Consider the following 16,343-nt stretch of genomic DNA (forward strand, 5'->3'; position numbering starts at 1 on the left):
AATGTTTAAGTGTTTTCTCTGCACCCTACACTACCTGCTGCTGTCCAGTTCATTTCTCCATTAAAAAATATATTACAGTGAGGCTGACTTGGACACATGAGGCTTAAAAAATATTAAGCCATTTGAACCACAGCTAGGTGATTCACACCACTGTGTGATAGTCAGGTCAGTCAGATCTAGCTCATCATGGCCTTTGTTGAAAGTGACCACTTGAGTAACTCAGCCTGGGCTTGGAAACTACTAATTTTCAACAGTGGTGTAGTTTGAGAGATGTAATCATCTACCAGGCAGAGATTGTCTTAACAAAAGTAGATTTCAATGAGGCTTTTCCTGGTTAAAGATACAGTGTGTAGGATTTTGCGGCATCTAGTGGTGTGGTTGCAGATTGTAACCAACTGAGTACCCCTCCGCTCACTCCTCCCTTTCCAAGATTGCGGTAACGTGAGCCACCGAGTGCAAAATTATGGTAACGCCGTTCGCCTCATGCTTCGATGCTTAAATGCTTCGATGCGTCGATGCTTCGATGCGTCGATGCTTCGAAGCGTCGAACATTGCCATGGTAATCGACCTCCGAATCAGTATTCGAATGATTCGTATTTTGTTTTGTTTTTGTTTGTATTTTTGTATAAGTATGTAATAATAAAGTATAAATCCCCAAATAGCCCATAAAATAAGGAATAAACCCATGACAATATTCATTATTCATATTCAACATTAATTATTATTAGTTATTCTTAGATGGATATCGCTGTCTTATGTGTGTAGAGGTGAGTGTGTGTACAGTAGCTCGGCAGCAGCGCCACGACACAAAGCTTTGAATACCTTTGAATATTCTCTCACCGAAGTTTTGAAGCCCAAAAAACAGTATTTGGGCCGGCCCTAAACGCCATTCGCCTCACTCAGAGGCCATCCTTACCATAATAACACTAGGAGCAACGGAAGTCAGACGGTGGCTGGCGGTACCACGGTTTTGCACTGTGCAGCTCACGTTACTGCAGTTTCACAAGCGTGTCGGAGAAGTACAGTGGCCTTCAGGTAACATAAAAACGTGAAAGGCTCTCTCTAGAGCCAGTGTTTGGTTTGTCCGTTCTGGGCTACAGTAGAAACATGGCGGTCTCCTTGAAGAGGACCCGCTCCCTATATAGATATACAGTAAACGTCTCATTGTAAGGTAACGAAAACACAACGATTCTTAGTTTCAGGTGATTATACACAAAGGAAAACATAGTTATGAATATGATATTCCATTACCTTTAATAGATCCCCAAAATGTTATGCACTGTTCCTTTAACTAATCCCCCCCCAACCCACCCTAAAAAAAGACGCTGTCACATTGCATTATGGAAAGTGAAGGAGCCAGTGTTTTGGGAGCTTGACCCATATAAAGGGACTAGAAAGTCGGGATATACCAGCCTCTGCTGCATCGATTTTGGTCATTCTTTCTTTTCCATCGGTCTCTTGAAATTTATCAAAGTGCAAAACTAAATTGCTGGAGTACTCCTATAATATGTAGAGCAAGTGTAGATACAGTAACTATATTTAACACCAGCCATCACAGAGTGGCATACAATAATGACGTTTACAGTATTTTATAGCTTCAGTATAAAGCACATGAATCAGTTTTTCATAAGTGCTTGTTGTACAGTGTTACATTATTAACATTTTTACAGCAGACATGAGCATCCTGCATAACATCTTCAACCATCTCTTGGATAAAAACAATAATCTGTATGCTTGTCAGCAGTAACATGTTCTGTGTTGTTTGACTACCCCCTGCTGAGAACTCAAGGAACTGTACGATGGAGAGAGAGGTTAGCTCCGAGGTCCACGCATGACTGAGCACCAGAGTGATGTGATGTAGGCTCTAGTAGCCCTCACCAAAGCAGCCATCATGTATTCTGTGAGAGCAGATGGGAGACAAAAGTTGTCACAAAAGACAAGAATTTAGAGAGATTGTATTACAAGCCAGCAGGGTCAGCCGTCCCATTAGCCTGTTTGTGGCGAGACTGATGGGGAACAATTCTGTGGGCTAAGTGAGGTGTGGTGTCAGTGCAAGGCTAGTGTAGGTGACGTCTGATCCGTGCTGACATTAGGTATCAAGGAGGGTGGTTGCAGGATACAATAAGCCACAACTGAGCATTGCTTAGATGTCACAAGCATAATTCAACAGAACGGCTGTGACAAGAGAAGCCCAGATGACAACCGGTATGTCATATCCACTCTGACCTAGTCAGGCCAGGTTTTCTTCACACTTTAAGTATTTGCCCTATAGTTTATGTATATGTATATGTATCTTTCTTTTGCATAATGAGTGCTTTTTATTGTACTTTTAGATTTTAAATGCAGGACTTTTACTTTTAACAGAGTATTTTTACACTGTGGTTTTACTACTTAAGTAAAAGATCATTACTCAATTGGAAGCAGGCTACCCCTCCCTCCTTTAAAGGGACTGTTTGTAACTTTTTATCCGTATAAATCTACTGGGTCGGTTTCCCATGCACGCTTGCGTGTGTCTACGCTGTTCAGACTCAGACTCCAACACAAACTACACGGAAGCACCAAGACCGCAAAGTTATATCTAGTGAAGCCCGTCTGTTAAACAGTGTCAACTCTTCCTGCTCCAGCCCCCCGACCACGGCCAGAAAACACAGGGGAGACTGTAGCTTTGGTCTCCAGGGCCGGAGTCTCTGCTCCTCTTCCTGCTTGCCTTCACTCACACACTGCAAGCGTTCTCGCACTCCACTCTTACGCGCATGCGCCTACACTACACACTGCAGAAGAGTTAGTTTAGCTCTGAGAATATCTAGTGAATGTACAGTGGACGTTTGTGCAGAATAACTGCTGCAGCTCCTCCAGACCAACAGAGGTTTCCCGTGTCTTATGAAGTGACGGGGCTCCACATTGAGTTACGTTATCGTCTCTGACCGGTGTCTTCCCTGTTCCTGGTCGGGAGGCTGAAGCATGATAGCCAACACTAGGATCAGCATTGATTCATGGAGAGACCTTCGTCTGGTCAGCTAACATTACTGCCAAGCAGGTGAAATATAGAGTGATATTGTGGTTTTAGCTGACGTGTGTCGCCTCACTGTTTTGAGCGATGCTCGTTCATGTCTATGTAGAGCGAGCAAGCGTGAGCCCGACTTTCGTTGACTTAACAGCCACAGGTGTCGCAGTTAACAAGCAATTCTGAAAGTTACAAACAGTCCCTTTAAATATTAGTCAGAGATACACTACAATTTTTGAAGCTAGAAAAGATAAGATTTGCTCTACCAGGACCGAATTTTAGCAGCGTATGGCAAATCTTTCATTACATATCTGCTTGAGCAGCTGTGAGATTGTAGTATGGTTTGTTTTCATCATCTGCTATAGAATTTGTTTACTTTAAACCGCCACGCACACATACAGAAACACAACTTGCCTTTTAAATTATTATTATTATTAGTAGTAATAGCAGTATTATTATTATATGGGAATTATCTTATTATACTTGATTTTATTTGTCTGTTTGTTTCCTTTACAGAAAAAAAGATAAAACTGTTTTCCTGTACTTTTGTATACAAAATGTTTTTGTTTTTGTTTTTTAATGTGAAAACTAATAAACAAAGTGGGGGGAAAAAATAAGTGAAAAATCATAATATATTTCCTGAACATTCGGTATCGACCTCCCAGAATTGTAAAATACTATAGGTTTACATTGAGGGGTTTTCTGTCAAATTTATTAGAAAATCTTTTCAATTTGTTTCATGACTTCTCCGATCCTGACTCTTGACCCTTTGCTGCCTGTTTAGGCCAAGAAGAGCACTGTCAAGTTCCCACAACCACGATGTCAGCTCATGTAGGCTACTACTTTCTTTCATTGTCCATGCATCTCTGTAGAATGAAGTGTTTCACACAAATATAAGAGAAATGGTAAGATGTCTGTTATGGAGTATATGCAGCAGGCTGGATTGCTTCGACAGTAATGTGACTCTCTGTTTGTCTGTGGTTTACAGTTACCAAAGCTCAGTGAGGAAATCTGGACTTGCTTACACAAGACATGCCCTCAGAAGTTTGCTTTTTGTTTGAGTGAAAACAAGCAATACAGCAACAACAAATAGATAAATTCTCTAATTGTATTATCATTCCTTCCCCTGTGTAAAACTGTCAAAGTTCACAGAGGATGGGGCCAAGATGCTTAAAACTTTTTGGGGATTCCCAGTTTGTTTGAGGCCTTCAGTTATAGGTAAACACATAGCTCAAGAGCTGGAGCTGTATATATAAACACAATTTGACTAACTTTTGTCTTTTTGTCTTTTTGTTTTAGTAACTTTTGGGAATTTTTTTTCTTTTTATTTCTTGAAATAAAAACAAGTCAGTGATTATTGTTGCTGAATTATACCTCACACAGGTCAGGTTCACCTACTGTACCTTCATAAAACCAGCCCCATCTAGCCATGTATTCATGTGCATTATTTATTTATTGTATTCAATAGCTTTACAGCCTCTGATATTATTTATGCAGGATTTTCTATGAAAATATATGAATCATATATCAATCATAAACCAGCCCCATCTAGCCATGTAGTCATCGGCACTATTTATTTATTGTATTCAATTGCTTTACAGTCTCTAATATTATTTATGCAGCATTTTCTATGAAAATATATATGAATCATATATCAATCATAAACAAGCCCCATCTAGCCATTTACTCATGTGCACTATTTATGAATGTATTTATTTATTTTATTCAATAGCTTTACATTCTCTGATGTTATTTAATTTTCTATGAAAATATATATATATGAATATCAATCATACCTTCATAAAACCAGACTCATCTAGCATGTATTCATGTGCACTATTTATTTATTTATTGTAATCAATAGCTTTACAGTCTCTGATATTATTAATGCACCATTTTCTATGAAAATATATATCAATCATATGACAATGTGATGTGATATTTTTTAAATAAAAGAGAAAAATACCCTCCCCATGACGTCAGTGCCTGCGGCCAATCAGCGCCATGGGAATCTCTCTCTCTCTCTCTCTCCCTTGCTTGATCGGTCTTTGTACGTACGTCCGTGCATGCGTACGTCCGTGCGTGTGTGTGTCAACTAGTTGTTAGCTAGCGCTAGCTGCTCAGTTAGCTAGCTTGTTGAAATATCTCAACATAGGCTCCGTTTATGCCAACAAACAGCTGTGGTTCACCATGAGAGAGGACCACCGCTCCCGCTGCGTGTCGCTCAATCTTCATGTCAAAGAGGACGGGGGACTCTGAGACAACCATGAGAAGTTAGTCAACGCCAACAAAAAGTAAGCTAGAGTTTGTGGACAGGCTAGTGCCTTGCTCGCTAGCATCCTGAGCAGGAAAGCTCTGAGATTTTGCAAGGACTGGATGCGGAAGGAGGATATGAGGCAAGCTGGACAACTAATGCTAACTGTAAGCTCTGCTGGGATCCAAATGTGGAAAACATTTCACTGTGAGCACTATGATCAAGCTAACATTAGCTAAAGGCGAGCAACTAGCATTCACCTAGCGATCAGCGGTGAAGCTAACTTATTGTCGTTCCATTTCCCCAGCTAACGACAGGAGCTTTACCCGGGTTGAAATGCTCATATATGCGGCCTAGCATTAGCCGCTAACTAGCGTCAAACATAACATAATGATGTTGAACGTTTGTCAGCCAGTTTGCATTAACGGTAGTGTCCTGCTGCTATCGATTCTGTTTGTATATTCACCGAGGTGATAGAAGCCGTTGGTGGGTGAACAGGTCGTATTTGACCGATCATAAATGCATATTTGTAAGCTAGGCTAAATGGTCTGCTAGCTTGCTAATGTCAATCAGAAAACTTAATCTAGCTGGCACAGCATTGGCCTGGCCACGACAATAAAGAGTTTGAAGCTCTGTCATACTGTCTGAAATCTGATATATATATCATCCTGTGGCTTTGGTTTGGTTAGAAGACATCTACTGACAAACTTTATCTCATTCTCTTTATCTCGACTCATTTGAATCATTGTAACGTTAATGTCAGTTGAAGTCATTCTCACCAGCTGTGCTCTTTGTGATCAGTTACAAATTCAACAACTATATTGTTGGTCAAATCATTGTTACTGTGATCTAAGGTAGAAGTTATGAATGATAAATGATCACGTTTAATGTTTGACTCGACTTAAATATAGTCCAGTTTATTTTGTGAACGTTTTGCTAAATTAATTCCAAGATCAGCTGGAAATCAAGAGGAAACTATGTAGTTTCATAATCATCATGTGGAATTTAAGGAAGTACTTAAAGTAAAACAAACTATTAAGATACTTTAAGGTGCTTATCTCCACAACTGATATGTGCATGTGGACAGCTGAGCGATTTCTACTACATTTAAATTGTTGTTTACAGTGTAATTTCATTAATGGGTTATTGCCTAGCATTATTTTTTCCCCCACTGAATGCGATGTTTAAAATGTAGCTACACATGAGAAACAAACCAGTTTTGATCTTTCTTACAGATGAATGTTTTTTCATACATTCAGTGGGTTACCAATGTGCCAAAAAGTCACTCTCCAGATTACCCAACAAGGATTAGGCTAGAGTGTGGCAACGTCGGTGCAGGGGGAGAACACATGCTGGCACAAGAATATGCAAGGACTCTTGACCTCAACTGAAGTGTACATATCCAAGACACAGAACTATTGTCCTTGATGAAACAGTCTTGGTTAACCTGCCATCCCCAATGGAAGTGCCATCGTAGACACAAGATACTGTGGCTCGAACTGCTGCACAGTTTCTTGAGCTACAGCCTCGGAGGAAGCGTTTCAGCTTTTGGTTGCACTTGAAGGTGGAGATGGGTTCTCAAGCTCTTCAGATATTGCGGCAGGGTGTGTGGGCTTCACTCACAGGAGGATGGTATGTGGACCCACATCAGAGCACATTCTCCAACTGCTTCCACCTCTACCTTTGGATATTTCTCCTGGCCTTCCCCTTTCTGCTGTACATGGTAAGCACATTTTCACAGCAAGTTGATTGCAAGTTTCTCCAAAAATAAATGAAGGAACCACTAATTTTGGGCACACATCCTTATAAACAATTTGTACACAACACATGGTTGACATATAGCACACAACATCCAATACTGCAGCATTTGCTAAATGAGGTAGAGTATGAGCTGTGTTAACATTCAGCCACAAACTTCATGATGAGGCCTGGGTGACAGGAGTACCTAGGAGCCCAGTAGGGCTACTGAGTAGGGCTGTCCTCGACCAAAGAAAATCTTAGTCGGCTAACACTCATACAATTTTGTCAGCTAATCGATTAATTAAGTTAATCGACCAATCTGTGAAATTGAGTTACTCCACAAAGAATCCCACAAAAGCACAACATTAAATCTTGTGTTTACCAGAGATGTGTTCACGACTTTCTTGGAAATAAGTCATTCGGCATGAAAAAAGTGTAAAAAAGAGACCGATTAGTGGACTGAGAGGGGGCAGCCCTACTACTGACAGTGTGGGTAATAACTTTAACATTTGCTTCCTAGTTCAGTGTTTTAATCAATGTGGGAAAACTGGATTTGTTTAAAATCGACCTGAACATTTGTGGATAGGAATGGCCAAATCTTCAAAATAACCAAGACCCTTGTTTAGAAAACAAAATACCTAAAATAACCTTTTAAATTGTATTGTAGTGAACGCCTCATTTCTACCTTCTTTGGTAATAAATTATTTTATAGTACAGTAGTCTATAAGCTTCCTAGTTGAAATGAGCAATGAGAATTTGCTTTAATTAGTATATAGCACTGTGTTTAGTTTGATATCTTTTCTGGGATTTACAGTTTGCCAGCCATTGTCAAATAATTCCTGGCACTCACACTTGAAGTGGACTGCATTGTTTCATTTTTGTATTTAGTCTCAGTTGCTGTCATTGTCTTTCACTCCCTCTCAGGCTCTTCCTCCCAGCTTGGTGGTTGCAGGCATGTACTCCACTGTGGTGGCAGTCTTTTTCACGGCCATTAAGGTGGTGAACTACCGGCTTCATACCATGTTCGACCTTGGGGAGATTGTAGAGAAGAAGCATGCCTCACTCACAGCCGATGCCCCAAAGACAGAAGAGGGAGATGACGGTTCAGGTGCCCATGATGGGAATCAGCACAGGTAAGAAAATGTTTACTGACCGATTCTTGAAGAATAGTTATGCAATCACAATGCTGTGACATGCTGAATCCTTTTAATTTTCTGTATGTGTAACTTCTTGACAGGGATAGTCATGTTGGTGTGGAGATGACTGTGTTTCGGAAGGTCAACTCAACACCCCCGGTGCGCTGTAGCTCCCAGCACACTCTGTTTGGATTGAACCAGGTGTCGGTGAGGATTACCATATTTTGTAGTAGCATGTCTTCATTTTTCTCCGTCCATTGTTTCTCCAATTCTGCTTGTTAGAAAATGTTTGATTTTTAACTTCCTACATCAAGTATGACTCAAACAGTCTCTTAGAAAAAGGTTTTTCATTAAATCCAATGTTGTCATGGCTTTGTTGATACGTATGAATATGGGCTAACCATTTTAATGCACTAACTGTTTTTGTTTGTTTGTTTTTTTAAATTGTCCTTGTTCAGGAGTTCTTGCCCCAGCTGGAGGATACAGGAGGCACCACGGGTAAGTATCTAAATTCTATGTTTTCATACTGTATACCAGAAATGACAGGTTTATGTTTTAAACAGTGGTATTAGGGCTGTCAAAGTTAAAGCGATAATAACGCCTTAACGCAAATTCGGTTTAACGCCACCAATTTCTTTAACGCATTATAACGCATCTTACAATTAGATTTTTAGGTTGTAGCGGGCTCAGTTTTAAAGTTAGAGTGAAGATACAGGCACCATATGAAACTAGAAAACCTAAGGAATCCATTGTAACTAACCTGTCATACTAGCTTGTTGCAAAGGAGGCTAAATAATGCTCCAAACTTGCGATACATTTTAGCAAAGAAAAACTGGCATGGCCATTTTCACATTTAGGACACCTTTGAAAATGACCTCTGACCTCAAGATATGTGAATGAAAATGGGTTCTATGGGTCTCCCCTTTACAGACATGCCCGCTTTTCGGCACTTTATGATAATCACATGCGGTTTTGGGTAAGTCATAGTCAAGTCAGGGTTTCTGGACAATATTTGTCATTGATTTGTGTTGTTAATTGATTTCCAATAATAAATATATACATACATTTGCAATAAAACAAGCATATTTGTCCACTCCCATGTTGATAAGAGTATTAAATACTTGACAAATCTCCCTTTAAGGTACATTTTGAGCAGATAAAAATGTGTGATTAATTTGCGATTAATCTTGATTAACTATGGACAATCATGCGATTAGTTGCAATTAAATATTTAAATCAATTGACAGCCCTAATTGGTGTATACATAATATATCATCTTCAGTCTTACACTGTCCTTTCTTACACAATTAAATTTAAGCGCAAAATCACTGTGAGTTTAGTTGTTGGACATGCACTATTTTTGAGTGACTTCTCTCCTTTTACTTTAGATATCAAAGAGCTGATGCGGGAACAAGGAAGCAATAATATGATTGTTACGTCAGCTCACCGGGAGATCCTACGGCAGAGGTCCCAGGACACCATTCGTAAGTCTGCTACTATTCAATGACCAGCATCAGACACACTGAACACGGTCTAATCCTGCTTGCATGGACATGAGTCACGCTTAGGAGACCAGTTCTTAATACTGTCCATCAGGATGATTGGTAGTGCATGCATCCAAATTTATAATAAAGGAATAAAAGCTGTGGGTCTGCGTTATAGCCTTCCAAAGTGCATTTTAATCTGATGTTGGCCTGTCTTACTGTACAGGGGCTCCCAGCGTGGTTCAGTCCTGCATTGCTGCTGCTCTGGGAGGAGATTTCCCAGGTCTCATGGGAGTACCTGGAATGTCAGCTGGATTTGGAGAACCTGGAGACTGCTTGTCGATCCCCCCTTCACCCTCCAGTCAAGAAGATGGAGGCGAGAAAGAACAGTTGCAGGAAGTGGAGGAGTTACCAGAACAACTGTCTCAGCAGAGTCCTGAGGACAATGGGTTGGGGGCTTATTCTCCCCTTGGCCCCTCTGCTGAATCTGAGAGTCTCGGGGATACTCCCCTTAGCCCCCTTATAAAGAGCAGCTTAAGTGAGGAGCTGAGTGAAAATCTACTGGGTTTGGGCCTTGACCCTGTGGCGTTTGCACCTGGGACTGAGCACCCAGGCAGCCGCAGCGGGGTAGCACTAGCTGCCGGATCCACGGACAGCTGTTTCAGTGCAGGTGGAGCCACCACAGACCGTGAGACGCTAAGCACGGTTAGCAGTTACCGCAGTGAAAAAACTGATTCCACTCAGCTGGAGAGTCCTTCATTCAGTCAGCCGCGGCCCGCAGATGGACAGGCTTCTGCCTCAGCACCTGCTATAGGCTCTAACAACCCCAAGCCCTCAGAGGATCCATTGGGACAGGGTGGCAGTGATACTGACAACCTGTCAGACAGTGTGCTACTGCGCTCCCCTTCCAAAGAATTCTCCCTCAGCCAGGGGCTAGACAGGACACTTGTTGAAGGAGAGGATTTGTCCCCTGTACCCTGTGATATTGCACAGCCCCGTCCTCTCCAGAACTCTTCTCCTTCAAGTAGTGGTCACTCAGAGGTTTGTGATTTAGACAGAAATGTCCAGGTTCCTCCTCTTCCCCCACCTCGGCAGGCCAATTCAGTGCCCTCAGGGCTGGCCCTGGGTCTAGTGTGTTCTGAGCCTGCTTTGCCCATATCCTCTACCCCCTTTTTACTGTCTGACCAGCCTGCTCTGCAAGCCCAGCAGGTTGTGCGCCCTAAAGACTTAAAGCTGCTGCGGGCCAGCGGCAGTAGTGTGGGGCACAGGCCCGGCCGAAGGAAAGCTCCACGAAGGCGAGCTGGAGCAGGAAGCAGCAGTTTTGACTGTGGCTCTTACAGGCGTCACCACAATCATAGACAACACGGAGATTACATCCCAGTGCGCAGCCGACTGGGCGCCAAGGCTTACAGTGAAAGTTTGTTTGAGGACTCCAGCGACGAGGACGATGGCAGTGACATGAGCGCTGGTTCTAGTCTGGGCTCTCGGCGCCGATACAGCTCCGATGATGACGACGATGATGATGACTCAAGTTCCTCTACCTCCTGCTACTCCCCGGACCTTGCTAACACTGGCATTACATCCCCGCTCACCACTGCTGCTCAACTGCCCACTCCAAGGGAAGGGGATTTACCTGAAACTGCTGGCCCCTCACATTCTCGTGCTGCTCAGCGCTCTTCTAGTACCGCTAGTGCTAAGACTCATGCAAGAGTGCTAAGTATGGATGGGGCAGGTGGAGGCCAGAGCAACACAGCAGCTTTGCCTTCTACTTTGCTTTCAATGCCCTCCACCTCCACCCCTGCACCTCGCACTCTCACGATCTCAAAGTCTGATCTGGAAGCCCGCGCCATCCACACTGACAGTTTCCCTGGAACTCATCACCATCGGCTGGATTCTCTTGGAGGGTCTTGGACTGGAAACCAGATGGGCTGGAGGGCAGAAGAGCTGATTGAAGAGGGAGCTGTGGGAGGAGGTGAGTTGGTGTAACCTTATAATCAGTGTCCAGACTGTGTGTTTTTGTTCTGTAACTTTGTAGTTTTTGGTGCATGTGAATGCAGAATCCTGGGATGTTTTCAATAGGTTTTTGAGTATCCAGCCTTAGGAGTCCGCAATATGGAGCTGGCGGGTATTGTTGACTGTAAATAATTTATTTTCCATAATAGAATATTACTGATATTTTATTTTGTCTACAAACGAGATCAATATCAAAGAAAGTACGCCCCTGATTTTAGCAGTCTCTTCCCATATTATTAATAGCCAAAAAGGGTTGACCATGACCACTTCAGCTTTAAGATTTTAGTGATTATATATCTAGTGAAAATTTGTAAAATTACATGAAATGATTGGAAGATATACTTTAAAAAAACAAGATCAACTTTCAAATTTTTTTAAAATTAAAATTTAACACAAATCAAGTGGTGGCAACGAAAGAAAGATCAAATTTACTCAAGGTATAAATAAACAGTGCTGACATAAAATGTGTTGCCTGACATGACTGAACAAATTTACTTATTTAAAGTGTGTGAGTGTGATTTAGCATCACTATCCTTTCAAGGTTGATCTGAGTCATGACTATGAAAGTAAACATTTCATTGCCTGACCTTAAATCAGTGCTAACTTCCATATTTGTGACTCATACTGGTAGTTTACAAAACTGTGAAATAAATGGGAAGCAGATTATAAGATGGTGAAAAGGAGCTGCTTGTGTGTAACAACTAGTGGAATCTATTGGCAGAAATGGAATATAATATTCATAACTATGTTTTCTTTAGTGTATAATCACCTTATAAAAAGAATCGTTGTGTTTACATTAGAATGAGCCATTTACAGACGTGGACAAAATTGTTGGTACCCTTCCGTTAAAGAAAGAAAAACCCACAATGGTCACTGAAATAACTTGAAACTGACAAAAGTAATAATAAATAAAAATGTACTGAAAATTAACTAATGAAAATCAGACATTGCTTTTGAATTGTGGTTCAACAGAATCATTTTAAAAAACAAACTAATGAAACTGGCCTGGACAAAAATGATGGTACCCTTAACTTAATATTTTGTTGCACAACCTTTTGAGGCACTCACTGCAATCAAGCGATTTCTGTAACTCTCAATGAGACTTCTGCACCTGTCGACAGGTATTTTGGCCCACTCCTCGTGAGCAAACTGCTCCAGCTGTCTCAGGTTTGAAGGGTGCCTTCTCCAGACTGCATGTTTCAGCTCCTTCCACAGATGTTCAATAGGATTTAGATCAGGGCTCATAGAAGGCCACTTCAGAATAGTCCAATGTTTTGTTCTTAGCCATTCTTGGGTGTTTTTAGCTGTGTTTTGGGTCATTATCCTGTTGGAGGACCCATGACCTGCGACTGAGACCAAGCTTTCTGACACTGGGCAGCACATTTCGCTCCAGAATGCCTTGATAGTCTTGAGATTTCATTGTACCCTGCACATATTCAAGACACCCTGTGCCAGATGCAGCAAAGCAGCCCCATAACATAACCGAGCCTCCTCCATGTTTCACATTAGGTACAGTGTTCTTTTCTTTGTATGCTTCATTTTTGCATCTGTGAACATAGAGCTGATGTGACTTGCCAAAAGGCTCCAGTTTTGTCACATCTGTCCAAAGGACATTCTCCCAGAAGCTTTGTGGCTTGTCAATATGCATTTTGGCAAATTCCAGTCTCGCTTTTTTATGATTTGGTGTCCTCCTTGGTCATCTTCCATTAAGTCCACTTAGTCTCAAACAGTGACGGATGGTGCGATCTGACACTGATGTACCTTGACCTTGGAGTTCACCTCTAATCTCTTTGGAAGTTGTTCTGGGCTCTTTGGTTACCATTCGTATTATCCGTTTCTTCAATTTGTCATCAATTTTCCTCTTGTGGCCACGTCCAGGGAGGTTGGCTACAGTCCCGTGGACCTTAAACTTCTTAATAATATGTGCAACTGTAGTCACAGGAACATCAAGCTGCTTGGAGATGGTCTTATAGCCTTTACCTTTAACATGCTTGTCTATAATTTTCTTTCTAATCTCCTGAGACAACTCTCTCCTTAGCTTTCTGTGGTCCATGTTCAGTGTGGTATACACCATGATACCAAACAGCACAGTGACTACTTTTGACCCTTTAAATAGGCAGACTGACTGATTAAAAGTTTGAAGACACCTGTGATGCTAATTACAGGACACACCTTAGTTTAACATGTCCCTATGGTCAAATTATTTTCAATCGTTTCTAGGGGTACCATCATTTTTGGTTAGGCCAGTTGAATTAGTTTGTTTTTTAAAATCATTCTGTTGAACCACAATTCAAAAGCAATGTCTGATTTTCATTAGTTAATTTTCAGTAAATTTTTATTTATTATTACTTTTGTCAGTTTCAAGTTATTTCAGTGACCATTGTGGGTTTTTCTTTCTTTAACGGAAGGGTACCAACAATTTTGTCCACGTGTGTATATCTACATAAGGAGCGGGTCCTCTTCAAGGTGTCTGCCATGTTGCACAGCCATGTTTCTACAGTAATCCAGAACGGACAAACCAAACTCTGTTAACTTTACGATACTTGCTCCCGTCGCCGCCGCTGCTCTCTCTCTCTCTCTCTTGCTTCACCACTCAATTCCCACGTACACACTCTACACACTGGCTCTGCTCCAAATAGCTCTAGAGAGGGACATTCACATTTTTGCATCAGCCACTGTAGCTCTCCAACACGCTTGGCACACGGGAGAGGCTTCAGTTGGTTGCAATCTCCTCACCTCACCGCTAGATACCGCCAGATCCTACACACTGGACCTTTTAAAATATTAGTTGTATTTTCATAATATGTTGGCAACAGAGACAAACTGAGACATCACAACATGCATGCTTTTGGAGACAGTTGTCACTTTTTTGTCTGGAGTAGTAGAGACAAGTGAATTTAATGCAAGATGCCAAAAATACCTTTTGATTACAAGCAGCCTTGTAGTTATAGGCTAGAAGCCACATTAATTCCTCTCTGTATAAACAAAATAGTTGAAATGGTGACAACCTTGAGAGGTGTGCTGTCTTTGGCAGACTGAGGGGGTTGTGTTGCTGAAGGCTGGTGCTGAGCAGTAAGCTTTGCTATGTTGAAACAGAGCATGTGCAGAAAAAAGAGAATACCAGTTCTTTTCTCTATTGTCTTGGCCTCACCACTGATCTGAAGGCAGGATAAATACTACTAGCTAAGGTGTTCCTATGCCCCAACACTGTACAGGTTACTTTTTGTCCTGGACCTGCCCTTTAACCTCACCACTAGATTCTACCAAGATCTTGCTTTGCTCTGGACAACGTTGCTTTTAATATCGGACAAGTCTTTGTAGCCATCTAAGGAAAAGCATCACAAAGGAAGTTATTTCCATGAACTATGACTTCTCTTGAGCGGTGCCTGTCCAATTATGTCAAATTAAGTCAGTAAGTACTTCAAGAGCACAAGAACCATTGCTCAAATAAGCAATAACTGACTTTTCTCTGTATGCCACTGTTTGTTGTTGTTGCTGTTGTAGTAACACTTCTAATAATAATACCAAACTGAACATATCTTTCAAACGTTTAAGAGAAAGGAAATAAGATCACTGGGAAATAGCTGAAAAATAAACAGAGGATAAAATAATATACAGTGTGATGCAAGATTATAAAATATCATGAAACATTGTTTTAAAGTATTCGGCCTCAGATTACAAAGACATTATCACCTCTTGACTTCAGCCTCAATCACAGTTCATTCAAAAGGACTGTTCCAAGATACAGCACAGATATACGTAGGGATACACAAAATACGTGCTTAAACTTCAGCAGCACATCCACTTTAATTATCACTTTGAGCACAGACAGAGCAGAAACTGAAAGTCTGTTTACTAATTCATCTCCACTGTTTGTGTTGACAAATCATCAGCCTCATATTTGCAGACAGGTGGCTAGCTAGTGTTGGCTACCTGGAAGGGACAGACTGAATAAAGTAGAATCCAAACACACTGTTTGATTGACTTCCATGTCTTCATATCCCTTAGCCAGAAATAATATCTCTTCAGCAAACACAAACCGAGAGTTCAGATCAATGTGTCTTTTTATGCCTTTGTACCGGCGAAAGCTGTGGCCGGTAAAGGGAATTTCTTAAAATTTGGCACAAATGTCCACTTGGACTCGAGGATAAACTGATTTGATTTTGGTGGTCAAAGGTCAAGGTCACTATGACCTCACAAAACACAATTTTGGCCACAACTCAAGAATTCATATGCTAATTATGACAATTTTATACAAATTTTTAAAAGGAAAAGCAATGACATTTTGGACAGACATGGATGTAAACTGTAAATGGAGTGGTTAGCGGAGGCATACAACCGCAAGGTGATAATTCTAGTTTCAGTCCGTCCCTCTCTTAAATATGATCTTTAGATTCGCTACGAGACAGCCAGAGTCAGCTAACCATCCTGAGTCATGACAGTCAAGTTAAGTGCGTCGGGTTTGCGTAGACTTTTACCATTCACGACTTTCACTGACTCAAGGCGGCTAATATAGCCAGCTATCATCAAACTTGCGTTACTTTTTAGCTTAAAGTAACCTTTTTGTGCATATTGTAATAACTCTATTTCCACAACGTAAACATTTTACACACCATTCAGCCCTAACTGACCCACTTACAACAAGTAACCACGGCATACATATAACATTTAACGCCGAAGTATATATATTTTTATAAACTTTTGGAAATCAC

General features: G+C 41.2%; 1 protein-coding gene across 4 annotated transcripts in view; it reads left to right on the plus strand.

Moving 5' to 3' along the window:
* Nucleotides 1–5,088: 5,088 nt before the first annotated feature.
* LOC141753477 (pecanex-like protein 3) overlaps nucleotides 5,089–16,343 on the plus strand; it is a 32,491-nt gene continuing 21,236 nt past the window's right edge. The window contains exons 1-7 of one of the 4 annotated variants that reach the window (XM_074612202.1): nucleotides 5,089–5,298; nucleotides 6,494–6,981; nucleotides 7,923–8,131; nucleotides 8,236–8,341; nucleotides 8,593–8,632; nucleotides 9,523–9,618; nucleotides 9,845–11,590. In XM_074612202.1, coding sequence (XP_074468303.1) covers nucleotides 6,829–6,981; nucleotides 7,923–8,131; nucleotides 8,236–8,341; nucleotides 8,593–8,632; nucleotides 9,523–9,618; nucleotides 9,845–11,590 — 2,350 coding nt within the window. In that variant the 5' untranslated portion in view covers nucleotides 5,089–5,298; nucleotides 6,494–6,828. Of the gene's footprint in view, nucleotides 5,299–6,493; nucleotides 6,982–7,922; nucleotides 8,132–8,235; nucleotides 8,342–8,592; nucleotides 8,633–9,064; nucleotides 9,111–9,522; nucleotides 9,619–9,844; nucleotides 11,591–16,343 lie in introns of those variants that run through there. The other 3 variants (XM_074612203.1, XM_074612204.1, XM_074612205.1) reach the window with 3 other exon arrangements.

This window comes from Sebastes fasciatus, chromosome 16, assembly GCF_043250625.1.
Source record: "Sebastes fasciatus isolate fSebFas1 chromosome 16, fSebFas1.pri, whole genome shotgun sequence".
NCBI classification, from domain to species: Eukaryota; Metazoa; Chordata; class Actinopteri; order Perciformes; family Sebastidae; genus Sebastes; species Sebastes fasciatus.